This window comes from Achroia grisella, unplaced genomic scaffold (assembly GCF_030625045.1).
Source record: "Achroia grisella isolate CSIRO2021 unplaced genomic scaffold, CSIRO_AGI_Agris_v1 utg947, whole genome shotgun sequence".
Lineage (NCBI taxonomy): Eukaryota > Metazoa > Arthropoda > Insecta > Lepidoptera > Pyralidae > Achroia > Achroia grisella.
This window is the reverse complement of record NW_026713071.1, coordinates 74,500-94,190: the sequence shown is the minus strand read 5'-3', so window position 1 is coordinate 94,190 and position 19,691 is coordinate 74,500. Positions and strand designations below refer to the sequence as shown.

General features: G+C 54.2%; 1 protein-coding gene across 1 annotated transcript in view; it reads left to right on the top strand.

The window, feature by feature from the left end:
• The window catches only part of LOC131854077 (fat-like cadherin-related tumor suppressor homolog), a gene marked incomplete at its 5' end in the record, with an annotated part of 32,590 nt that extends 13,778 nt beyond the window's left edge, over positions 1 to 18,812 (top strand). Inside the window, 25 exons of the mRNA XM_059205200.1 lie at positions 9 to 271; positions 1,159 to 1,596; positions 2,385 to 2,607; positions 2,890 to 3,219; positions 3,301 to 3,825; positions 4,209 to 4,475; positions 4,553 to 4,685; positions 4,819 to 5,049; positions 5,309 to 5,332; positions 6,416 to 6,652; positions 6,728 to 6,928; positions 7,577 to 7,992; positions 9,058 to 9,514; positions 9,765 to 10,088; positions 10,160 to 10,318; positions 11,272 to 11,841; positions 11,924 to 12,093; positions 12,656 to 12,877; positions 12,958 to 15,450; positions 15,811 to 16,420; positions 16,727 to 17,203; positions 17,648 to 17,845; positions 17,900 to 17,938; positions 18,083 to 18,199; positions 18,634 to 18,812. Of these exons, the coding sequence (XP_059061183.1) occupies positions 9 to 271; positions 1,159 to 1,596; positions 2,385 to 2,607; positions 2,890 to 3,219; positions 3,301 to 3,825; positions 4,209 to 4,475; positions 4,553 to 4,685; positions 4,819 to 5,049; positions 5,309 to 5,332; positions 6,416 to 6,652; positions 6,728 to 6,928; positions 7,577 to 7,992; positions 9,058 to 9,514; positions 9,765 to 10,088; positions 10,160 to 10,318; positions 11,272 to 11,841; positions 11,924 to 12,093; positions 12,656 to 12,877; positions 12,958 to 15,450; positions 15,811 to 16,420; positions 16,727 to 17,203; positions 17,648 to 17,845; positions 17,900 to 17,938; positions 18,083 to 18,199; positions 18,634 to 18,812 (9,303 nt within the window). The remainder of the gene's footprint in view (positions 1 to 8; positions 272 to 1,158; positions 1,597 to 2,384; positions 2,608 to 2,889; positions 3,220 to 3,300; positions 3,826 to 4,208; positions 4,476 to 4,552; positions 4,686 to 4,818; positions 5,050 to 5,308; positions 5,333 to 6,415; positions 6,653 to 6,727; positions 6,929 to 7,576; positions 7,993 to 9,057; positions 9,515 to 9,764; positions 10,089 to 10,159; positions 10,319 to 11,271; positions 11,842 to 11,923; positions 12,094 to 12,655; positions 12,878 to 12,957; positions 15,451 to 15,810; positions 16,421 to 16,726; positions 17,204 to 17,647; positions 17,846 to 17,899; positions 17,939 to 18,082; positions 18,200 to 18,633) is intronic.
• Between the last annotated feature and the right edge of the window lie 879 nt (positions 18,813 to 19,691).

Here is a 19,691-nt window from a genome sequence, read left to right as displayed (position 1 = left end):
GGTCGCAGGTGAACATCAGTGTGATCAACGACGCGAACGAGGAGGGCGTGTCGTTCTCCCGCGAGGAGTACGCGGTGGAGGTGGCGGAGGGTGCGGGTGCGGGTGCGGGTGCGGGTGCGGGCCGCACGGAGGCGCCGCTGGCCGCGCTGCGGGCCGCGGGCCGGGGCCGGCTGCTGTTCGGGCTGCACGCGGCGCGCGCGCCCGCCTCCGCCGCGCTGTTCCGGCTGCACGAGCTCTCCGGCGTGCTCGAGCTGGCGCACCCGCTCGACAGGTCTCACAAGAAATATACTCTATACTCCATCACGTTTAAAAGTAGTATACGTGTTGCTAACTGTGAGCGACGGTTATGTGCGACCCCGATGACCACCATACTAAATTATATTTGCCGCTATATATACTTTGTTCTGAAAGCGGACTTGTCACGACAAGAACGAGAAAAAAATATGTGTGCTATTATTATAAACGAATGTTCAGCATTACATATTTACGATTTTGGGTCAATACAAATACAAACTATCAAATTCAAATTCTAAAATCATTTATTTAAGTAGAATATTTTCGCCGGTTCTGAACGTCAAATTATTAGTATTACAATTTTTTCTTACCGTCCAGTTCAGTGTACAAATTCAATTGAAACAAAAATATTCTGTAATCTTTTTTTAAAACCAGATTATTTACATTATTTACTTAAATAAATGTCTATTTTAAATTATCTATTAAATAAAAATCCTGTGTATGAATAACTAATGCTCTCTATGTTCGTCGTACAAGTAATCATTTTGTGAGTAATAAATAGGCTTTGCTCAGTAAATAAGATTATTTAAAATTGTAAATTTAATTTAGTTAATTTTAAAGTTTCGTGTTTAATTACATTTAAATTATTAACCGGGTCTTAACACGAATAATTTTATGGCAAATAAAGGTATTTACCTCTCTCGACGTTTCGACTAGGTTGCACTAGCCGTGGTCGCGAGCTGACGCTGATACCTTTATTTGCCATAAAATTATTCGTGTTAAGACCCGGTTAATAATTTAAATTTAATTTAATTTTAATATCTGATGTTTTTCTCTATACATTACGATACTGAAATGAGTAGTATTTACACACTACGTAATATATTGAGGAAAAGAAGGCATGCAATAATAAGCATATCGCAGGGAGACGGCGGCCGTGCACGAGCTGACGGTGTGGGTGCGCGACCAGGCGCCGCGCGCGTCGCGGGCGTTCGCGCGCGTCACCGTGCGCGTGCGCGACGAGGACGAGCACGCGCCCGAGTGGGGCCGGCGGCTGGCCGAGGTGCGGCTCGCGCGCACGGCGCCGGCGGGCGCGCTGGTGGCCGCGCTGCGGGCCGCGGACGCGGACGCGGGCGGGGGCGGGGGCGGGGGCGTCGCGTACTCGCTGGCGGGCGGCGACGCGGCGGGCGCGTTCGCGGTGGACGCGGCGCTGGGCGACGTGCGTCTGTCGCGCGCGCTGCCGGCGGCCGGCCCGCGCGAGTACACGCTCCACGTGCGCGCCGCCGGCCCGCCGCCCGCGCGCCGCGCCTCCACGCTGCCGCTCCACGTGCTCGTCGTCGAGCCGGACGACGCGCCGCCGCAGTGAGCACCACATTCACGCTTTATAAGTTACGACGCTCCGGGGCTGGGGGTAGAATTAATCGAAATCCTTTCTTAACGGATGCCTACGTCGTAACATCTACCTGCATACCAAATTTCAACCCGATCCGTCTAGTTTGGGCTGTGCGTAGATAGATCACTATGTCAGTCACCTTTGAGTTATATATATTTAGATAAATAAAAATACGATAATGAAGTTACGGCTCATATTGATGCAATCATATAAACAAAAATAAAATCTGATAATTATCTTTACCATGCATAGTACAAAAATACATGAAATAATACAACGTCATTTGTTATGCTGATACAAAATAATTTTTATTTATTTTATTTATTTATTAAAGGAAAACCAAGGCTATTCAAGTACATCTTAAATAAAGTCAATATATATGTCACAGTAAGCCACTGACAGGCTTTCACTAATAACAATAGACTAATTCTTAAAAAGTTTTACATCACTACGTATAAAGGCATTATAAAGTTAACAGAGAATATGAAATTAATTAACAAGAGTACAGTAACAAATAGTAAATTTATAGAAATATATACATATACATGATTTTCAATAATAATTAATTGTTATTTAAAGAAGGGCTCACTTAGTTGGTGTCTCGTTGATTTAATATTATTAAAAAATAGATCTATATTAACTGTTTTAGATAGTTTATTAAAATTGTTGCTAGCTCGCCAGAGAAATGAATAATATAAACACAAACACCTCGTCCCCCGCCGCGATCGATCACCGCATCCCTCTACTCCGTTTCCAGGTTCTCTTCGGGCGAAGTGGTCTGCGAGGTGTACGAAAACGAGCCCGCAGGCAGCACGCTGACCACCGTGGAGGCGCGGAGTGCCACCACCGTGTGGTACTCGCTCGAGGGCGGAGAGGGACTGTTCCGACTCAACCCCGCCGCGGGACTACTCACCACCGCAGCCCCGCTCGACTACGAAGCTAAGAATTTCTACAATTTGACTGTCATCGCATACAATATGGTGAGTGTTGCGGTTAATTTTACGATGTTCTCGGTTAATACGATACATATAACACTGGCAAAAATGTAAAGTGGGGTGACACGGTTTGTGCAAGCTTAGTAGACAATATTTGGTTTATCTTACTAGCCTTAGATACAATTTTTTAGTTTACATCGATAACGATTTGATTTATCGTTCGGTTACCTGTAAACATAATAGGTAGTTGCATTTTGTATTCCCGTATCGTATGTCGGTGATTGATACAATAAGTAAAGATCTAAAACGTGACCGTCCGGTGCGCAGGGCGGCGGCGCGGCGCGGCTGTCCGTGGCGGTGCACGTGCTGGACCGCAACGAGTTCGCGCCCGTACTGCGGCGCGGCGCCTACCGCGGCCGCGTGTCGGAGGCGGCGCCGGCGGGCGCGCTAGTGGCGGCGGCGGACAGCGAGGCGGGCGCCGCGCCGCTCGTGCTGGAGGCCGACGACGCCGACTCGGCCGCGCACCAGCAGCGCGCCTACGAGATCCTGGAGCCGGCCGCCGCCGCGCTGTTCCGCGTCGACCCCACCACCGGCGCGCTGCACACCGCCGCGCCGCTCGACTACGAGCGCGCTCGCTCCCACCGGTTCACCGTCAGGGTCAGTTTTCGAATCGAATCGAATTCGCAAATCGTTCATTCGCATAGAGCCTACCGTCCTTTGACGCGATCGACTCCGCAGGTCGTCGACACGGGCACGCCCAGGCTGCCCTCGGACAGCGTGGCGACGGTGACCGTGGACGTGACGGACGTGAACGACTGCCCGCCCGCGTTCGAGCGGGCCTCGTACGAGGCGACGGTGCTGCTGCCGACGTCGGAGGGCGTGGTGGTGGCGCGGCTGGCCGCCTCGGACCCCGACCTGCCGCCGGGCGGCGCGCTCAAGCTGGACGTGCTGGAGGGCGACGAGGCGGGCGCGCTGTCGCTGGCGGCGGACGGCGCGCTGCGCGTGGCGCGGCCGGCGGCGCTGGCCGCGCGGCTGCGGCTGCGCGTGCGCGCCTCCGACGGCCGCTACTCGGCCACGGCGCGCGTCGACGTGCGCGTGCGCGAGCTCGACAACTCGGGGCTCGCCTTCCAGAAGTCCGACTACTACGGCTCCGTCGTCGAGAACTCCACCAAGCCCGCCACGATCGCCGTGCTCAACGTGCTCGGCGCCGCTCTCAACGAACACATCGAGTTCAGCATACTGAACCCGGTCGAAGGATTCGAAGTGAGTGAACGGGTCGACGGGGATCTGTTTGACGCCTCGGTGGTCTAGTAGTATAGTATACCGTTTATGATCATTTGTGTCGGTCTGGGTGTTATATATGTATAAGACGTATTTATTTATAAAAAAAATATTCATGTATGTACATCAGTCGTCTAGTATCCATAACACAAGCTTTAGCTGGCTTAACTCGGGTCTAGATGGCGGTGTGCGAATTGACCTCAGATATCGTTATTACATTAGCGTGTCTGTACGAATAGCTACCGCAGTCGGCTCCATATCAATATAAATTTTGTTGTTACAAATAACTCGCTGCATAACACGCGTTTCGATCGAAGAACTGTTCTCGGCTACGAGATGAGTACAGGTGGACGTGTCCGGCGCAGGTGCACGGCACGTCGGGCGCGGTGCGCAGCTCAGGGCTGCCGCTGGACCGCGAGCGGCGCGCCGCGTACGAGCTGACGGTGCAGGCGCGCGGCGCCGGGCCGCGGGTGGCGCGCGCGCGGCTGCACGTGGCCGTCACCGACGTCAACGACAACTGCCCCGTGTTCCTGGAGCGGCCCTACGTGGCGGCCGTGCCCGCCGGCGCCGAGCCCGGCACGCACGTGCTGCGCGTGCACGCCGTCGACGCCGACGCCAACGACAACGGCGAGGTGCGTGTCCGTCGCTCTGTCGTACGTTCACGCGTACTCTGTTCCTTGAAATTCCTCAATACCTATCCGGTGTACAGGTCCGGTACGAGATGAAGCGCGGTCACGGTGAGCTCTTCCGAGTGGACCGTCAGACCGGGCAGATAACACTGAAGCAGACCGTCGACGCGCACAATCAGCTGTACACGCTCGTGATCGCCGCGTTCGACGGAGGTGAGAGAGCGGAGACTCGTTCAATCAGAGGACAGTTGAAAAATACGACACACGAGAGATAAATAACTTTGCATTCATTTTAATTCGATTATCCGTCCGGGGTGGACTCGGTAATGGTTGCGTCGTGTGGCAGGCGTGCCGGCGTGCGGCGCGGAGGCGGCGGTGACGGTGCGCGTGTGGGGCGGCGGCGCGGCGCCGGCGTGGGAGCGCGCGCACGTGTCGCTGGCCGCGCGCGAGGACACCGCGCCGGGCGCGCCGCTCGCGCCGCCGCTGCGCGCCGTGTCCCCGCTGGCGCGGCAGCTCATCTACACGCTGGTGGAGGACGACGCGGCCGCCTCGCTGTTCGAGATTCACTTCGAGGCCGGTGAGTGCGGGGGCCGGGCGCTGCATGCGGGGGTCGGGGGAGGGGGGCCGGGCGGGGCCCGACGCCGGGGCGCGTCTCTCTCCTCGTCGTCGACGACGTTACACGTCGCGGTGTGTGCGGAGAGACGCGCCCCGGTCGCGTTTTGTGAATGTGCAGTAGTAGAGCTACTAAATGACGTCGCACGAGTGACATTAATATTATATCTATATGTATATGTATGAAGTAGAGCGCCACTAAACACGTTGGTTTTATCCCGCAGCACCCGAAAGAGGCAATAGTCCATGTGAGTATTTGACATTGAGATACTTGAGTATGTCGTCCACTAGCGCCGCGCCGCCGCACTGCGGTGCGTGTGCCACATCTCGCCTCTCATGTGCCGCCTCGCTCGCCTCCTCCGACCTCTTTGTGTTGTGGCCACGATCATTAACGACCATTAACGATATCCGCTTTCATTATTAATGCTACAATATTATTATTAACATCTCCGTGAATTACAACGCCGTCATGTAGTTATGCTTTTATGTAGTAATGTTTTATTATGCTTTTTTATTAACAAGAAAATGGGACCAGATGGAAATAATATTTTCATTAGTTATGCACACGGAGAACTGTTATAACATATTAAACTTCTTGTGCATGTATAGCATTAGAGGGTAGTTTCGATAATATGCTAGTAAAGTAAAGAAACATTAGGCAGGCTGGCGCCGCCTCGCAAGCTGTATTTGTTTATTACAATGAGGAAACAATGGTCACTTTTCTTTGTTATTATATAACTTTTTCAAGAAAGCTTTTTTTTGTGTAAACGTATTGATTAAAGTCCATGCCGTGTCTTCTGCATCTGTTTCCTGTATGTTTACTAGAAGTGGTCATTATGCAATATTCTCTGTGTGCTTTAGTTTCGTTTAAGCTGTTTGCTCTGTAATTGTTCTGAACTAAAAGATGATATATGGTAGTGAAATCACAGGTTAACTTAGAAGGCATTGTAATGTTTGTGGTGCTATTGCATGTAAGCGATCGTCACCACTCCATCAATAAAATCAATCGTAGAAACTACGAATATATTAGCTACTAACCACTTCAGAAGTTTCATAATACCCAATGGTCATAAAGTTAAATATTGTGAACATTTGTATATGTATAAGAACAACTTTTATTCTTAGCAACTTGACGCATCTCGTAAACGAATTAAACTACAACTACACATTCGGGTATCACGCTTTCGCATGGTGTCAGGATCACATTACTATAGTAACGATCTAGATGCTGTCGAAGGTCGTCATCGTCACCGATCTGTTCTTTTACATTTCACCGCACGCATCTCGGTTACTTATAACGAATGTAATATTAAGCACGGAGTGATCGTCAGGCGTGCTGGTGTCCCGCGCGCCGCTCGACTACGAGGCGGCCCGCTCGCACGCGCTGACCGTGCGCGCCACGGACGGCGTGACGGGCGCGTACGCGGACCTCGCCGTCACGCTGCGCGTGCTCGACGTCAACGACTGCGCGCCCGAGTTCGAGCGCGACGTGTACCGCGCCGCCGTCTCCGAGGCGGCCGCCGTCGGGGACCTCGTGCTCGCGCTCGTCGCCACCGACAACGACACCGGTACGCTCCCCTCCGGCACCGCACCCCGCACTCGCTTTCTCGCGAACCGTTACTCGACTCCGACTCATGCTTCAGATTCGAACGGCGAGGTGAGGTACTCGCTGAGCGGCGTGGGGGGCGAGGCCGCGGACTCGTTCGCGGTGGAGCCGGCCACTGGCGCGGTGCGCGTGGCGGCCCCGCTGGACTGCGAGACGCGCTCCGAGTACCACCTGCTGGTGACCGCCACCGACGGCGGCCGCCCCCCGCTCCTCACCACGGCGCATCTTTTCATCACAGGTACGTGTTTCTGCAATGTGTATAACTACTATATAAGACAAACGATGTATATTCATATTTAAGAAGTTAACAAACAACTATGCTATATCATGAACTCATTATTGTATAAGAAATAGTAGAAAAAGATAAAAAACTTACGCAAATCAATAATTCGTCAATTAAATATAACTTATATCACATTTAAATATTATACTTAAATAATGTTATACAATTTTCAAACGCTATACCGGAACTGGACTGATTAAATGGCAACGAGTCGATCCAAATCATTTATTTAGTCAAAAGATGTATTTCAGAGTGTTTGGGAAACTACTCTCCTACCAAAATGTTAGGGAAGCGTCAGTCATTTACCTTTATGGTTCTGCGGATTTCTTGGGCTTCAGAGTCTCGAAGGTATCTTCGCTAGCTTTCCAGCTTCACAGTAGGTTAACATAGTTCTAATTTATTTTAATTCACAACACAATGCGTGCGCGCGTCAAGGCCGCTGTACGGTCCGTTTGTTACTAGTTAAGGGATGGGAGGCAAAGGCGCGGGAACAGAAAACTAACGGACTCTAATATAATAATCTGAGCTTACGGTGTTACAGGGTAGATTTTGAACACAGAGAGAATAGTAATAATATCTATTTACTAACTAAAAATGTATCAGTGGAGGACGTGAACGACAGCCCGCCGCGCATGGAGCGCGGCGTGGTGCCGGCGCTGGTGTCGGTGGAGGCGGCGCGCGGCGCGGCGGTGGCGCGCGTGGCGGCCTGGGACCCGGACGCGGGCGACGCGCCGCGGCTGCGGTACGCGCTGGCCGGCGCCGGCGCCGCGCACCGCGCCTTCACCGTGCACCCGCGCACCGGCGTGCTGTCGCTGGGCAGCGCGCGCGCCTGGGCCGCCTCCGCCGCCGCCGCCGCGCCGCGCTCGCTCAACGTGTCCGTGTCCGACGGCGCGCACGCCGCCTTCGCGCGCGTCAAGCTCGCGCTCGCTCCCGCCAACCGCTCGCCGCCGCGCTTCCCGCACCTCGTGCACGAGGCGCGCGCGCCCGAGAACCACCCGCCGCCGCTGCTGCTCACCACGGTAAGTAACATTACGAAAAACGAAGCTACATATCCGATCCCCTATTTATTATAAAATAGCAAAATAGCTTTATATATTAATAACAAATTGGTAAATTCCGGCACAGAGGTCGCGGATACATTCGAATCTTATTTCACTAATATTCCATTAATTACGACACAGGCTCTAAAATAAACCCCGTCTGCTGCTGAAACTTTACTAACAGATTTTAATAATCTACAACAAATGAATAACATCCTTAATCAGAATTCTCGTATTCTGGATCTGGTTTTTACTAATACTCGCAACTGCCTAAACGTGTCGCAAAACCTCAATCCCTTAGTTATCTTGGTTCACTAAGGGATTGAGGTTTTGCGACACCTCATCACCCCGCTCTGGATATTACCCTAAACATTAAGTTAACGAAAAGACCAAAATTTAACTTTCATAAAACATATAACTTTCATAAGACAGATTATGCTACTGTTAGGGAAGAAATATCAAAAATAGACTGGTTTGCACATTTGGAACAAATCAGTGATGTGGACGTAATGGTAGATATATTCTATAGCCTAATTATGCCCGTAATTACTAATCCCACACCGTTGACAAGAAAAAGTAAAAATAAATACCCAATTTGGTTTAGCTTTTTATTAATTAAATGTCTAAAAGAAAAAGCGAATTATCATAAAAAATTTAAAAAACATAATAATCCTTTAGATCGATTAACTTTCAATATGCTCCGCTCGCGTTGCGATAAAATGCTCACTGAAGATTTAAATAAGTTTAAGTCGACTACCAAAACTGAATGACGAGCGTGCATGGCAATAGTTTCATGTTCCGCTTTTTCATTTAATGTTAGACATAGACACCTATATAAATACCTATGCATTGTAAATATGGATGGATTTAAAAAAAAAGTAGTTCAATTGAGTTTCTTGCCAGTTCTTTTCAATTGGATCTATATACCGAACTGGACGGTAGGGAAAAAAATTATAATGTAAAAACTTGACGTTCATAAGCGGCTAAAACGTCCTACGTGAATAAATGATTTTAGAATTAGAATTCGAATTTACCGCCCCACAGGTGAAGGCGTACGACGACGACGCCGGCGAGTACGGCGCGGTGACGTACTCGATCCCGTCGGCGCGGCTGCGGGAGACGTTCGCGCTGGACGCGACGAGCGGCGCGCTGACGACGCGCGTGCCGCTGGACCGCGAGGCGCGCGCCGAGTGGGAGGTGCCGGTCACGGCCAGCGACGGCGGCGGCCTGCTGCGGCACACCACCGTGCGCGTGCGCGTCGCCGACGTCAACGACAACGCGCCCGCGTTCCCGCACCGCGAGTACCGCGCCGCCGTGCCGCACGACCGCGCGCCGGGCCTGCCCTTCCTCACGCTCACGGCGCACGACCCGGACGCCGGCGACGACGCCCGCATCCTCTACTCCGTGTACGAGGGCGACGTGCGGTCGGACACGACCGGCCTCTTCGACATCGATCCGCAGACCGGAGCGCTCTCTTTCAAGCGCGACGCCTCTAAATTTGGTGAGTAGTGATAATCGCCCATCGATGTTGTCTATGTTTCTAAAAAAATTAAAAAATATGAACTTGTAAAGGCTCCGGTCGACAGTGTAAGAGTAGTCTGAAAAAAAACTGTCATTAGCGTATTTTTATTACAGAATATACATACTACCCTTTGGATTAATTTATCTATGTGTATAGTATTTAGATCGGTAGTAAATATAACGTCGCTAGAATAGTTCTCCACGAATGTGCAAACGTGTGTTGCGTGCAGCGTCGCGCGCGGTGCAGGTGTGGGTGCGCGCGCGGGACGGCGGCGGGCTGGCGGGGGAGGCGCCCGTGTCGGTGTTCGTGCTGGGCGCGGGCGAGCGCGCGCCGAGCGTGCGCGCGCCGCCGCCGGACGTGTTCCTGCCCGAGGACCGGCCGCCCGGCACGCTGCTGGCCGAGCTGCGCGACCCGGCCGCGCCGCCCGCCGACCGGCCGCGCTTCCGGCTCGCGCCGGGCCGCTGGCCGCGCGACCTGTTCCAGATCGACGCCGACGGCCGCCTGCTGCTGGCCGGGCAGCTCGACCGCGAGGACGCGCAGGAGCACGTCATAGGTAGCTACCTTTTTTTATCTTTTTGTACCGCGCCCGAGTGTACCGTTGTTATTCATGTCGTCTGCCCGCAGGCATAATCGCGGAGGGCGCGGGCAGCCCGGCGGCGGGCGTGATGGTGCAGACGCGGCTGCACGTGCTGGACGTGAACGAGCACGCGCCGTCGTTCCATTCTCAGCCGTACGTCGTGCACGTCGCGGAGAACGCGCCGCCGCACACCAGCCTGCTGCAGCGTACGTCGCGCACTCTTTTATTTCTTATGATATATTTTTATTGATTTATTATTAAAGGTTGAAAATAAAAATAACATCATTTAAAAATGTAGAACAGAATAGAATAAAATAGAATAACATTTATTACATCACACATCACAACACAAAAAAAACGATGCTGAAAGCTGCATATAAATTATTATATAAGACAAACAAAATATAAAATATACAATAAAATAAATAAATAAAAGAACAACATAGTAACAAACAAATAAATAATAATAATAAATAAAAAAAACAATACTAAATAATAATAATAAAGTAAAATGCATTTCCCATCCACTACTCATCGTCACCGCGTCACTGTACTGATGTGTGTGTAAGGGGCCCATCTCAGCATTATGCCACGACAAAAGCCACGACGCTGATTTTCAGTGGAACCCCGAATAAGTGATTTACGGACAAATGTGCAGAGAATATAATTAAATTAATACAATATCATATATAATAGACTATATACATAGTTTAGAGGGTATGTATAGTTTAAATAGTATATGCTGAGTGGATTACATGATTTCATATTTCATTGTAAGTGAATGAGTAACGAAAAAAGTAAATGAACAAACTGAATAATTAGAGGTATGCAGGCACTAAATAAAAGGGGTGTAAATGCGAGGTATGTCTAGCAATTACTACAATATAGGATATTATTGACTATTATCAACTTTTGTTAAAACTATAAATGTCAAAAATCCATTTGCCTAATAATAATCCTTATAGAAGGTTGACTCCTAAATACTTTTTATGGAAAAATTGACTTTATTGGACAAGTTACGACAAATTATCTAATATTTTTATTTAAACGAAATAAGTAAAAATAAATATTTTTATTAAAGAACTACTGTGTATCGACCGTATCGCACGATTACTCGGCCCGCACGAATTATCTCTGACCACGTCGTTTCGGGCCACAGTGATGGCGGACGACCCCGACTCGGGGTCGAACGGCGAGGTGCGGTTCTCTCTGGCGGCGGAGAGCGAGGAGGGCGCGGAGGGCGCGGCGGAGGCGGCGGAGGCGGCGGGCCCGTTCGCCGTGGACCCGTACACGGGCTGGGTGACCACGACGGCGGCGCTGGACCGCGAGGCGCGCGCCGAGCACCGGCTGGCGCTGCGCGCGGCCGACGGCGGCAGTCCGCGGCGCGAGGCGCGCGGCACGCTCGTGGTGCGCGTGGTGGACTACAACGACTGCCCGCCCGAGTTCCGGCGGCGCGAGTACGCGGCGCGCGTGTCGGAGGCGGCGGGCGCGGGCACGGTGGTGGCGCGGCTGGGCGTGCGCGACGCGGACGCGGCCGCCGCGCCGCTCGCCTTCTTCGTGGCCGACGGCGACCCGCGCGCGCGCTTCCAGCTGCGCGCCTCGGGCGAGCTGTACGTGGCGCGCGCGCTCGACCGCGAGCTCGAGCCGCACTACCGGCTCACCGTCGCCGCCACCGACGGCAAGTTCACCGCCTACACGCGCGTCTCCGTCGCCGTGCTGGACGTCGACGGTGAGCGCCCGATCCGTTCTCGTCTCCCGTTTGCGGTCGCTCCGTCGTCGAACCGTTCTGACCGTTCCCGCCGCCGTTTCAGACAACCCGCCGTACTGCCTCCGACACCGCTACTACGCGCGGCTGCCGGAGGACGCGGCGAACGGCACGCGCGTGATGCAGCTCGCCACGGGAGACGCCGATGAGCCGCGCGACGGACAACTGAGATACTATCTAACCGGAGATTATGCACATCATTTTGATATAAATAAGGTAAATAAATTACACTAGTGCTGCTAGTAACGACGGTTTCACGGTTATGGTCGTCCTAGACGGGTACTGTCATAGGCATTGTGAACATTGAAATGGATGGAAAGTTACATAGCTGTCAATTACGTAGATGCTAGAGTATATTCTAATCGACAAACATATCTATAGATTTCATTATCCACATCAATGTGACAAATCAATCTTTAATCAATATTTAACCAACTGATTTATTACATTAGTCCCATTTAAAAAGAAATGAATGTTTCTATTTCATTTTGTTTTTTTAATGGGACTAAGACATTTTGTATATATTACATGCGATGTCAGCTACAGAATACAGTTAGTTTATATGCTATTATGAGATTAAATTAGTGATCAATCCAATTAATAATGATTAAATAAATAATCGATACTCAATTAAATTAATTGATTCAAAAGATAATGAATTAGTGCTAACAGTGCTGTAGTGTGGTCGGACATATGTCACATGTTAAGCAGAACTCGTGTTACGTACATTAAACCACTCGACGAGATGCGTAACCATGTATACTAATGTTTTATAAAGGAAAACGGAGAGGTGACGGTGGCCTCCGAGTTGGACCGGGAGTCGGTCAGCTCGTACAAGCTGGTGGCGCACGCGCAGGACCGCGAGCGGCCCGAGTGGGAGTGCAGCTCCGAGCTGCAGCTGGCGCTCGACGACGTCAACGACAACTCCCCGCGGTTCTCCGCCGACACCTACAGCGTCACGCTGCCCGAGGACGCCGACATCGGCACCCTGGTGGCTAAGGTATGAAAGAAAGCGAAACGAAGCGGTCGCTGTCACTATTATATTTGTTTTGGATCGTAACATTGCGAACGTCGGGACAGGTGCACGCGACGGACGCGGACCTGGGCGAGAACCGTCTGGTGCGCTACTCGTTCGCGGAGGACCCCGGCGGCGCGTTCGCCATCGCGGCCGACAGCGGCATCATCACGCTGCGCGCGCCGCTGGACCGCGAGACGCGCGCCGAGCACCGGCTGGTGGTGGCGGCGCGGGACGCCGGCCGCCCGCCGCGCGCCGCCGCCGCCCACGTGCGCCTCACCGTCGCCGACGTCAACGACAACCCGCCCGAATTCGAGTTCCACCAGTACCGCGCCGCCGTGCCCGAGCTGGACGCGCCCGGCACGGAGGTGGTCCGCGTGCGCGCCACCTCGCAGGACGCCGGCGTCAACGCCGACGTCTACTACTCCATCGTGGGCGGCGACGGCCGCGACGACTTCGCCGTCGACCGCTCCTCCGGCGCGGTCTCGGTGGCGCGCCCGCTGGACTACGAGCGCCGCCGCGAGTACGTGCTCACCGTGCAGGCCATAGACGGCGGCTCCCCGCCGCTCAGCGACCTGGCCACGCTCAACATCACCGTCACGGACGGCAACGACAACCCGCCGACGTTCTCACAGTCGTCCTACGGCGCGCGGGTGCGCGAGGACGCCGCGGTCGGGATGCGAGTGCTGCAAGTGATCGCCGACGACGCCGACTCCGGGGTCAACGGCCGCGTCACGTACTCGGTGGTGCGCGGCGACCGCGACGGCCGCTTCGCCGTCGACCCCGACACCGGCTACCTGTCGGTGGCCGCCCCCCTGGACCGCGAGTCCACGCCGGCCTACGTGCTGGAGGTGCGCGCCCGCGATCGAGGCCTGCCCGCTCTCGAATCCAGCGCCCTCGTCAACGTGGAAGTGGTCGACGCCAACGACAACCCACCTCTATTCTCACAGAATAACTATACGGCGGTGGTTCAAGAAGATCGCCAACTGGGGCACACTATTCTCAAATTCGTGGTCACCGATGCCGATGCACCTCCGAATGCCGCCCCTTTCACTTTCGACTTTCAATCTGGAAATGAAATCGGCGCTTTCCGACTGGAACAAGACGGCGTTTTGCGCTCGGCCACCCGTTTCAACCATCGCATTAGAGATCGATATACGCTACAGGTGCGAGTGTTCGACAACGGCACACCTCCGTTGTTCTCCGACGCCTGGGTATATATACGAGTGATCGAAGAGTCTCAGTACCCGCCGGTGGTGACGCCACTCGAGATCGTCGTTAACTCGTATCTAGACGAGTTCCCCGGTGGCAATATTGGCCGCGTTATCGCTTCGGATCGAGACGCCTACGATACGCTGAACTACGAGATAAAACCGATCGACGGCGCGACGTATCCTCCTACCGATCTCTTCACGATAGACGCCTCCGACGGCACTCTGCGGGCAGCGCCACGACTGGACGTGGGAGAATATCGACTGAACATCAGCGTAAACGACGGCAGATTCTATGGTTTCACAATCGTCAAAGTCAATGTCGTTCTCGTTTCCGACGAAATGCTCGCACAATCTATAGTGATCCGTTTTCGTGAGGTCACCGATCGTGATTTCGTTCTGAGCCATAGAAAGGGATTCCTGCGCGCCGTCGCCGAGGCCACCGACTGCGAGATCACCGACGTCGTCATCGTGAGCGTACAACCGTCCGGAGAGGGAATCGGCGGCCAGAACTCGGACCGTCGAAAGCGACAGATCGCGCAAGATCTCGACGTCGCGTTCTGCGTCCGCGCGTCGGCCGGCGGCGGCGGCTTCCTGCCTGCGGACGCCCTGCGCCGTCGACTGCACGCTCACATCGAGCGACTGGAGGAGCGCGCCCGGCTCGTGGTCGAGGAGCTGGTGCGGGTCGCGTGCGGCGGGTGCGTGCACGGCGCGTGCGCCGAGCGGGTGCGAGTACGCGCCGGCGGCGGGCGCGTGATCGCCACCGACGTGTTCGCGCTCGTGGCGCCGCCGCACCGGCTCGTCGGCGAGTGCGCTTGCGGCGAGGGCTTCGGCGGCGAGCGCTGCGACCGGCCGGCGGCCGCCATCGACTGCGGCGAGCGCTGCTGCGAGGGCGCGGAGTGCGGCGCGCGCGCCCCGGTGGTGCACTTCGCCGGCGACGGGTACCTGCAGTACCGGCTGGAGCGCGGCGCGGTGGACGGCGCGCGCACGCCGGACGACGAGCTGACCCTGTCGCTGCGGTTCCGCACGCAGAGGCCGCGCGGTACGCTGGCGCACGTGGCGGGCCGCGTGGACTACGCCGTGCTGGAGGTGGCGGACGGGTTGCTGCAGTTCCGCATGGAGCTGGGCGCGGGCCCGACGCTGGTGCGCGCGGACGCGCCCGTGGCGGACGGCGCGTGGCACGAGGCGCGGCTGGAGCGGCGCGGCGCGGCCGTGCGCCTCACGCTGGACCGCCGCAGCGCGCACGCGCACGCCCCGCCGCCCGCCGCCGTGCTGGACGCGCAGCCCGCGCGCCTCACCATCGGCGCCGCGCTGCTCAGACACGCGCACGCGCTCGCACCCGAACAGGTGACCCCTCCGTTCTTATACTTTTTTTTTTTTATTACGCGGTGAGCTTATTGAGCTTTGTTGCGGATAAATGATACGATGTTGTTGGTCGAGACGATGTATATTACAGATGGTAATAAACTGACAATATGTACATAAAAATAATTATATACTAAATAACAATAGGAAAATGTAAGGTTGAAAATGACACAGTTTAGACATGGCAGTGCTTAGTAGACAATATTGGATTTATCTTACTAGGCATTATTAAATGCAATTATTAACATAACATATAGTTACACAACGCAACTAAAATAACTGTAATGTGGTGGGATACCGGTCAGCGGAAGTTTGAGTATAATGGAGCTGGTGGTCGCGCAGGTGTCGTACGGGTTCGAGGGGTGCATGGCGGATGTGCGGCTGGCCGGCGCGCCGCTGCCGCTGGAGGAAGGCGACGCGGTGGGCGCGGGGGCTGCGGGGGGCGCGCGGCCGGCGCGGCGGCTGCGCGTGCGCACGGCGGCCACGTGCCCGCCGCTGGCGCCGCCCACCGCGTGTGCGTCGTACCCGTGCCTGCACGGCGGCACGTGCCGCGAGACGCCGCTGCTGGAGGGCGAGGGCTTCGCGTGCGAGTGCCACGCGCGCTTCTCGGGCGCGCGCTGCGAGGCGGACGCGGAGCCGTGCGCGTCCGCGCCGTGCCTGCACGGGGGCGCGTGCGCGGCGGTGCGCGGCGGCGCGGGCTACACGTGCACGTGCGCGGCCGGCCTGAGCGGCGCGCGCTGCGAGCGCGGCCGGTGGTGCGCGCCCGGGGCCTGCCTCCACGGGGGCGCCTGCGAGGAGGGCGAGTGGGGGCCCTCGTGCCGCTGCCGCGGGTACTACGGCCCGCGCTGCCAATATGACGTGGACGAGTGCGCCGGCGAGCCCTGCCTCAACGGCGCCACCTGCCTCAACGAGCCGGGCTCCTTCCGCTGCCTCTGCCCTCCGGACAAGACGGGTGAGTGTGCCCATCCCTGATATATATTTAATTCTATATTTCTATTCTGTAGTCTAAAATTCTAAATATCTTCTTGCTACTTTCTGAAATGACAAGACCTATTTTGGTGGGACCTTCACTCGTAGATATCTAATGTTAATATATATAAGTAGTAATCCAGGTTATTTATATGTTGAAAATTTCGTTTATAAAAAATAATTTAATTCCACGCGGAGTCGGGGATAAAAATTTCGGCTATTAAAATAAACACTGATTTAAGCGTTTCGTCTCTACGTACCGTGACTACATCGCGAGACAATGTCGCAGGCATGAACTGCGGCAACCCGCTGTACTCGGACGCGGTGGTGGCGGGCGGCGCGGGCGGCGCGCGCGCGCTGGGCGAGGCGTGGCGCTGGGCGGTGGCGGCGCGCTGGCCGCTGGCGGCGCTGGGCGGCGCGCTGCTGGCGCTGGTGGTGCTGGGCGCGGCGCTGCCGCTGTGGGCGCGGCGCCGGTCGCGCGCCCGCGCCGCCGCCCGCGCGCGCCGCAAGCTGTCGGCGCCGCCGCCCGCGCGCTCCAAGCTCTCCAACCTGGAGGCCGTGGCCCGCGCGCGGCCCGCCTCCTGCGCCGACCCGCCGCCGCTCAACAACGTGGACACGCTGCGCTCCTACGGCTCCGCCGGCGACGAGCTCGAGGGCGTGCCGCCCGACTACCGCCGCAACCTCAACATCGAGCCCGCGCACGACCGCAAGCCCTGGTCCGAGCAGATGCACCTCCACACCTTCGTCGACAACAAAATATATAACGGTACCGTTTCCGGCGATCACTGCTGTCTGTTTTTTTTTTCGATGGTTTGATTTGTTCTTTATCGTTATTGCTTAATTGAGTATTACCTAATCGTGATTGAAAATATTCAGTAACGACCAGGTAAACCTAATAAAATTATAAGTTATAAGTTAAAAAAAATTATTTGTTACTCGCAAATTTAATAAATATCCCATGCGATTTAACTTTTGCAATGCTGTAAACATTCTTATGATGTGACGTGGTAACAACGTATAGAAGCCGGTATTGTCGACTTTATTAGGTAAACAGCGTTTTACCATTCCTATTAATAATAGTAGTAATTTTAGTAAAAAAAAATAAGTGATTAATTATAATGAGGACAACGACGTTCATAATTATGTTTATAATGATGATGTCGATATTTATTATAAGGTTGATGATATATTGTGTATATTCGACGCGCAGACCTGAAGGCGTGCAAGCCGCGGGCGCGGCGCGCGGCGGGCGAGCCGCACCTGGTGGGCGGCTACCACTGGGACTGCTCCGACTGGTGCGCCGGCGCGCTGCCCGGCATCAGCGAGGTGCCCGGCTCCGAGCGGCCCGACTCCTCCTCCGCGCCCTCCCCGCCCTCGCCGCCCTCGCCCCGCTCCCCGCGCTCGCCCCGCTCGCCGCGCTCCCCGCGGGCCCCGCGCCCCGCGCGCGCGCGCCGCCCCCCCGCCGACACCGACTCGGCGCCCGACGACCTCGACCTGGACCGCAGCTGCGACGCGCTGCGGCTCGCGGACGGTACGTACGGCGCCGCCCCCGCGCCCCCGCGCCCCCGCGCCCCCGCGCCCCCGCGCCCCCCGCACTCCACCCCTGTCGTGTTATGTGTTAGTGACGTGCGCGCTCGTGTTGCAGCGTCGTCGTACCTGCTGCACCCCGACGAGTACCTGCCGCGGGCCGGCTCCGACTGCGAGCCGCTGCGGGCGCGCGGCCTGCGCGAGCCGGACGCCGCCAGCCTCATCACCATGCTCGGTCAATATTCCATATGTTGAATAGTAGTAAAACGACAAAATACTCCGTTCCAGTAAAATACACACTTTTTTTTTTTTAATACTACGTCTGTGATTACATAGGAATATAAGATAAATAAAATGTATCATACATTCAATACTAATCTTAACAATCCAATATATAATCGCAATGTATTCAAAAATAATAAGTAACAAAACAAAAGTACTACCGATATTTTTCAATTCAGTATTGATATATTAATTCATAAATAAGTTAAAATAATACACACTTCATCTATCAAAGTATGATTGCGAGGTACTTTAATGTTTACATTTGTTAACATATTTGTAATAACGTAATGAAATATTTTATAAATCGAATGCGACTTAAAATTAATCGCAGTATTCAATACAATTATTGACTTCTAAGAGACTAATATGAGGTTCCGTCTGCAGAAGAGCGCAACTCGCTGCTGGGCGGCGCGGACGCGGGCTCGTGCAGCGACCTGTCGACGAACCTGTGCGAGATCGAGGAGTCGGAGGCGGAGGAGGAAGAGGAGGAGGAGGAGGAGCAGGAAGAGGAACGGCCGCCGCCGCCCGCCCCGCCCGCCCCGCCGCGGCACACCGACGTGTGACGCCGGCGCGCGGCCCGCGAGCCGCCCCGCGCGCGCGGACACTAGCCGCCACCCGCCACGCCCGGCCACGGCCAGCCACGCCCGGCCACGCCCGGCCACGCCCGGCCACGGCCCGCCACTGGCCGGCGATCTCATCGCAAGACCGATTGGCGTCGCTCCCGGCGTGAACGAATCACTATGTACTCCACCACTCTGTGTATTATTTTTTTTTTTTTTTACCTTCACGTGACGAGGTAGACCCGCGCCGCTGCGTTGACTGTTTTTATACCTGTAGATAAGTACGTACCGCGCGCGCCTCGTCCCGTCTCCGACGCTTGCCATGTTTACGTATACTCCGATTTGGACTACCGGCTACTGTCCGTTGTGCGTACGTACAATAGTACATAGTGCCCGATAGACTAGTAACGAAACATAAGTACCGATGTAAATGTCACTTAGCTGAGTGTATTATACGTACTGTAGGTGACCACACGGGTGTACCACTCGCGTCGTGCTCTACACCCGTGTGACACTTTTTTTTTTTTAATGTAATGTTACTATAGGTAGTTAGGTAATCGAAAAAGTTTTCTAATTGTACAGGAAATGCTAACCTTCTGTCTATTCTTAAGTACTAATTTGATGTTTGAAAATGTACTTCAAATACTGTAATTGTAATAGATGCAATTTTATAAGAAAAATCATATATATTTATGTGAATTTGCCGACTGTATGTATGACCGAGATATGTATTGATTTTTATTTATGTTTTTTTTTATTACAAGTACTGAAAATATGGCGCTGCAATGCAATAGTTACAATTACAATTACTCAATGCAATAAAATCTAAAATATATGTATGTGGCCCGAGTGTTCACAAAAATCATTTCACTCACTAACAAA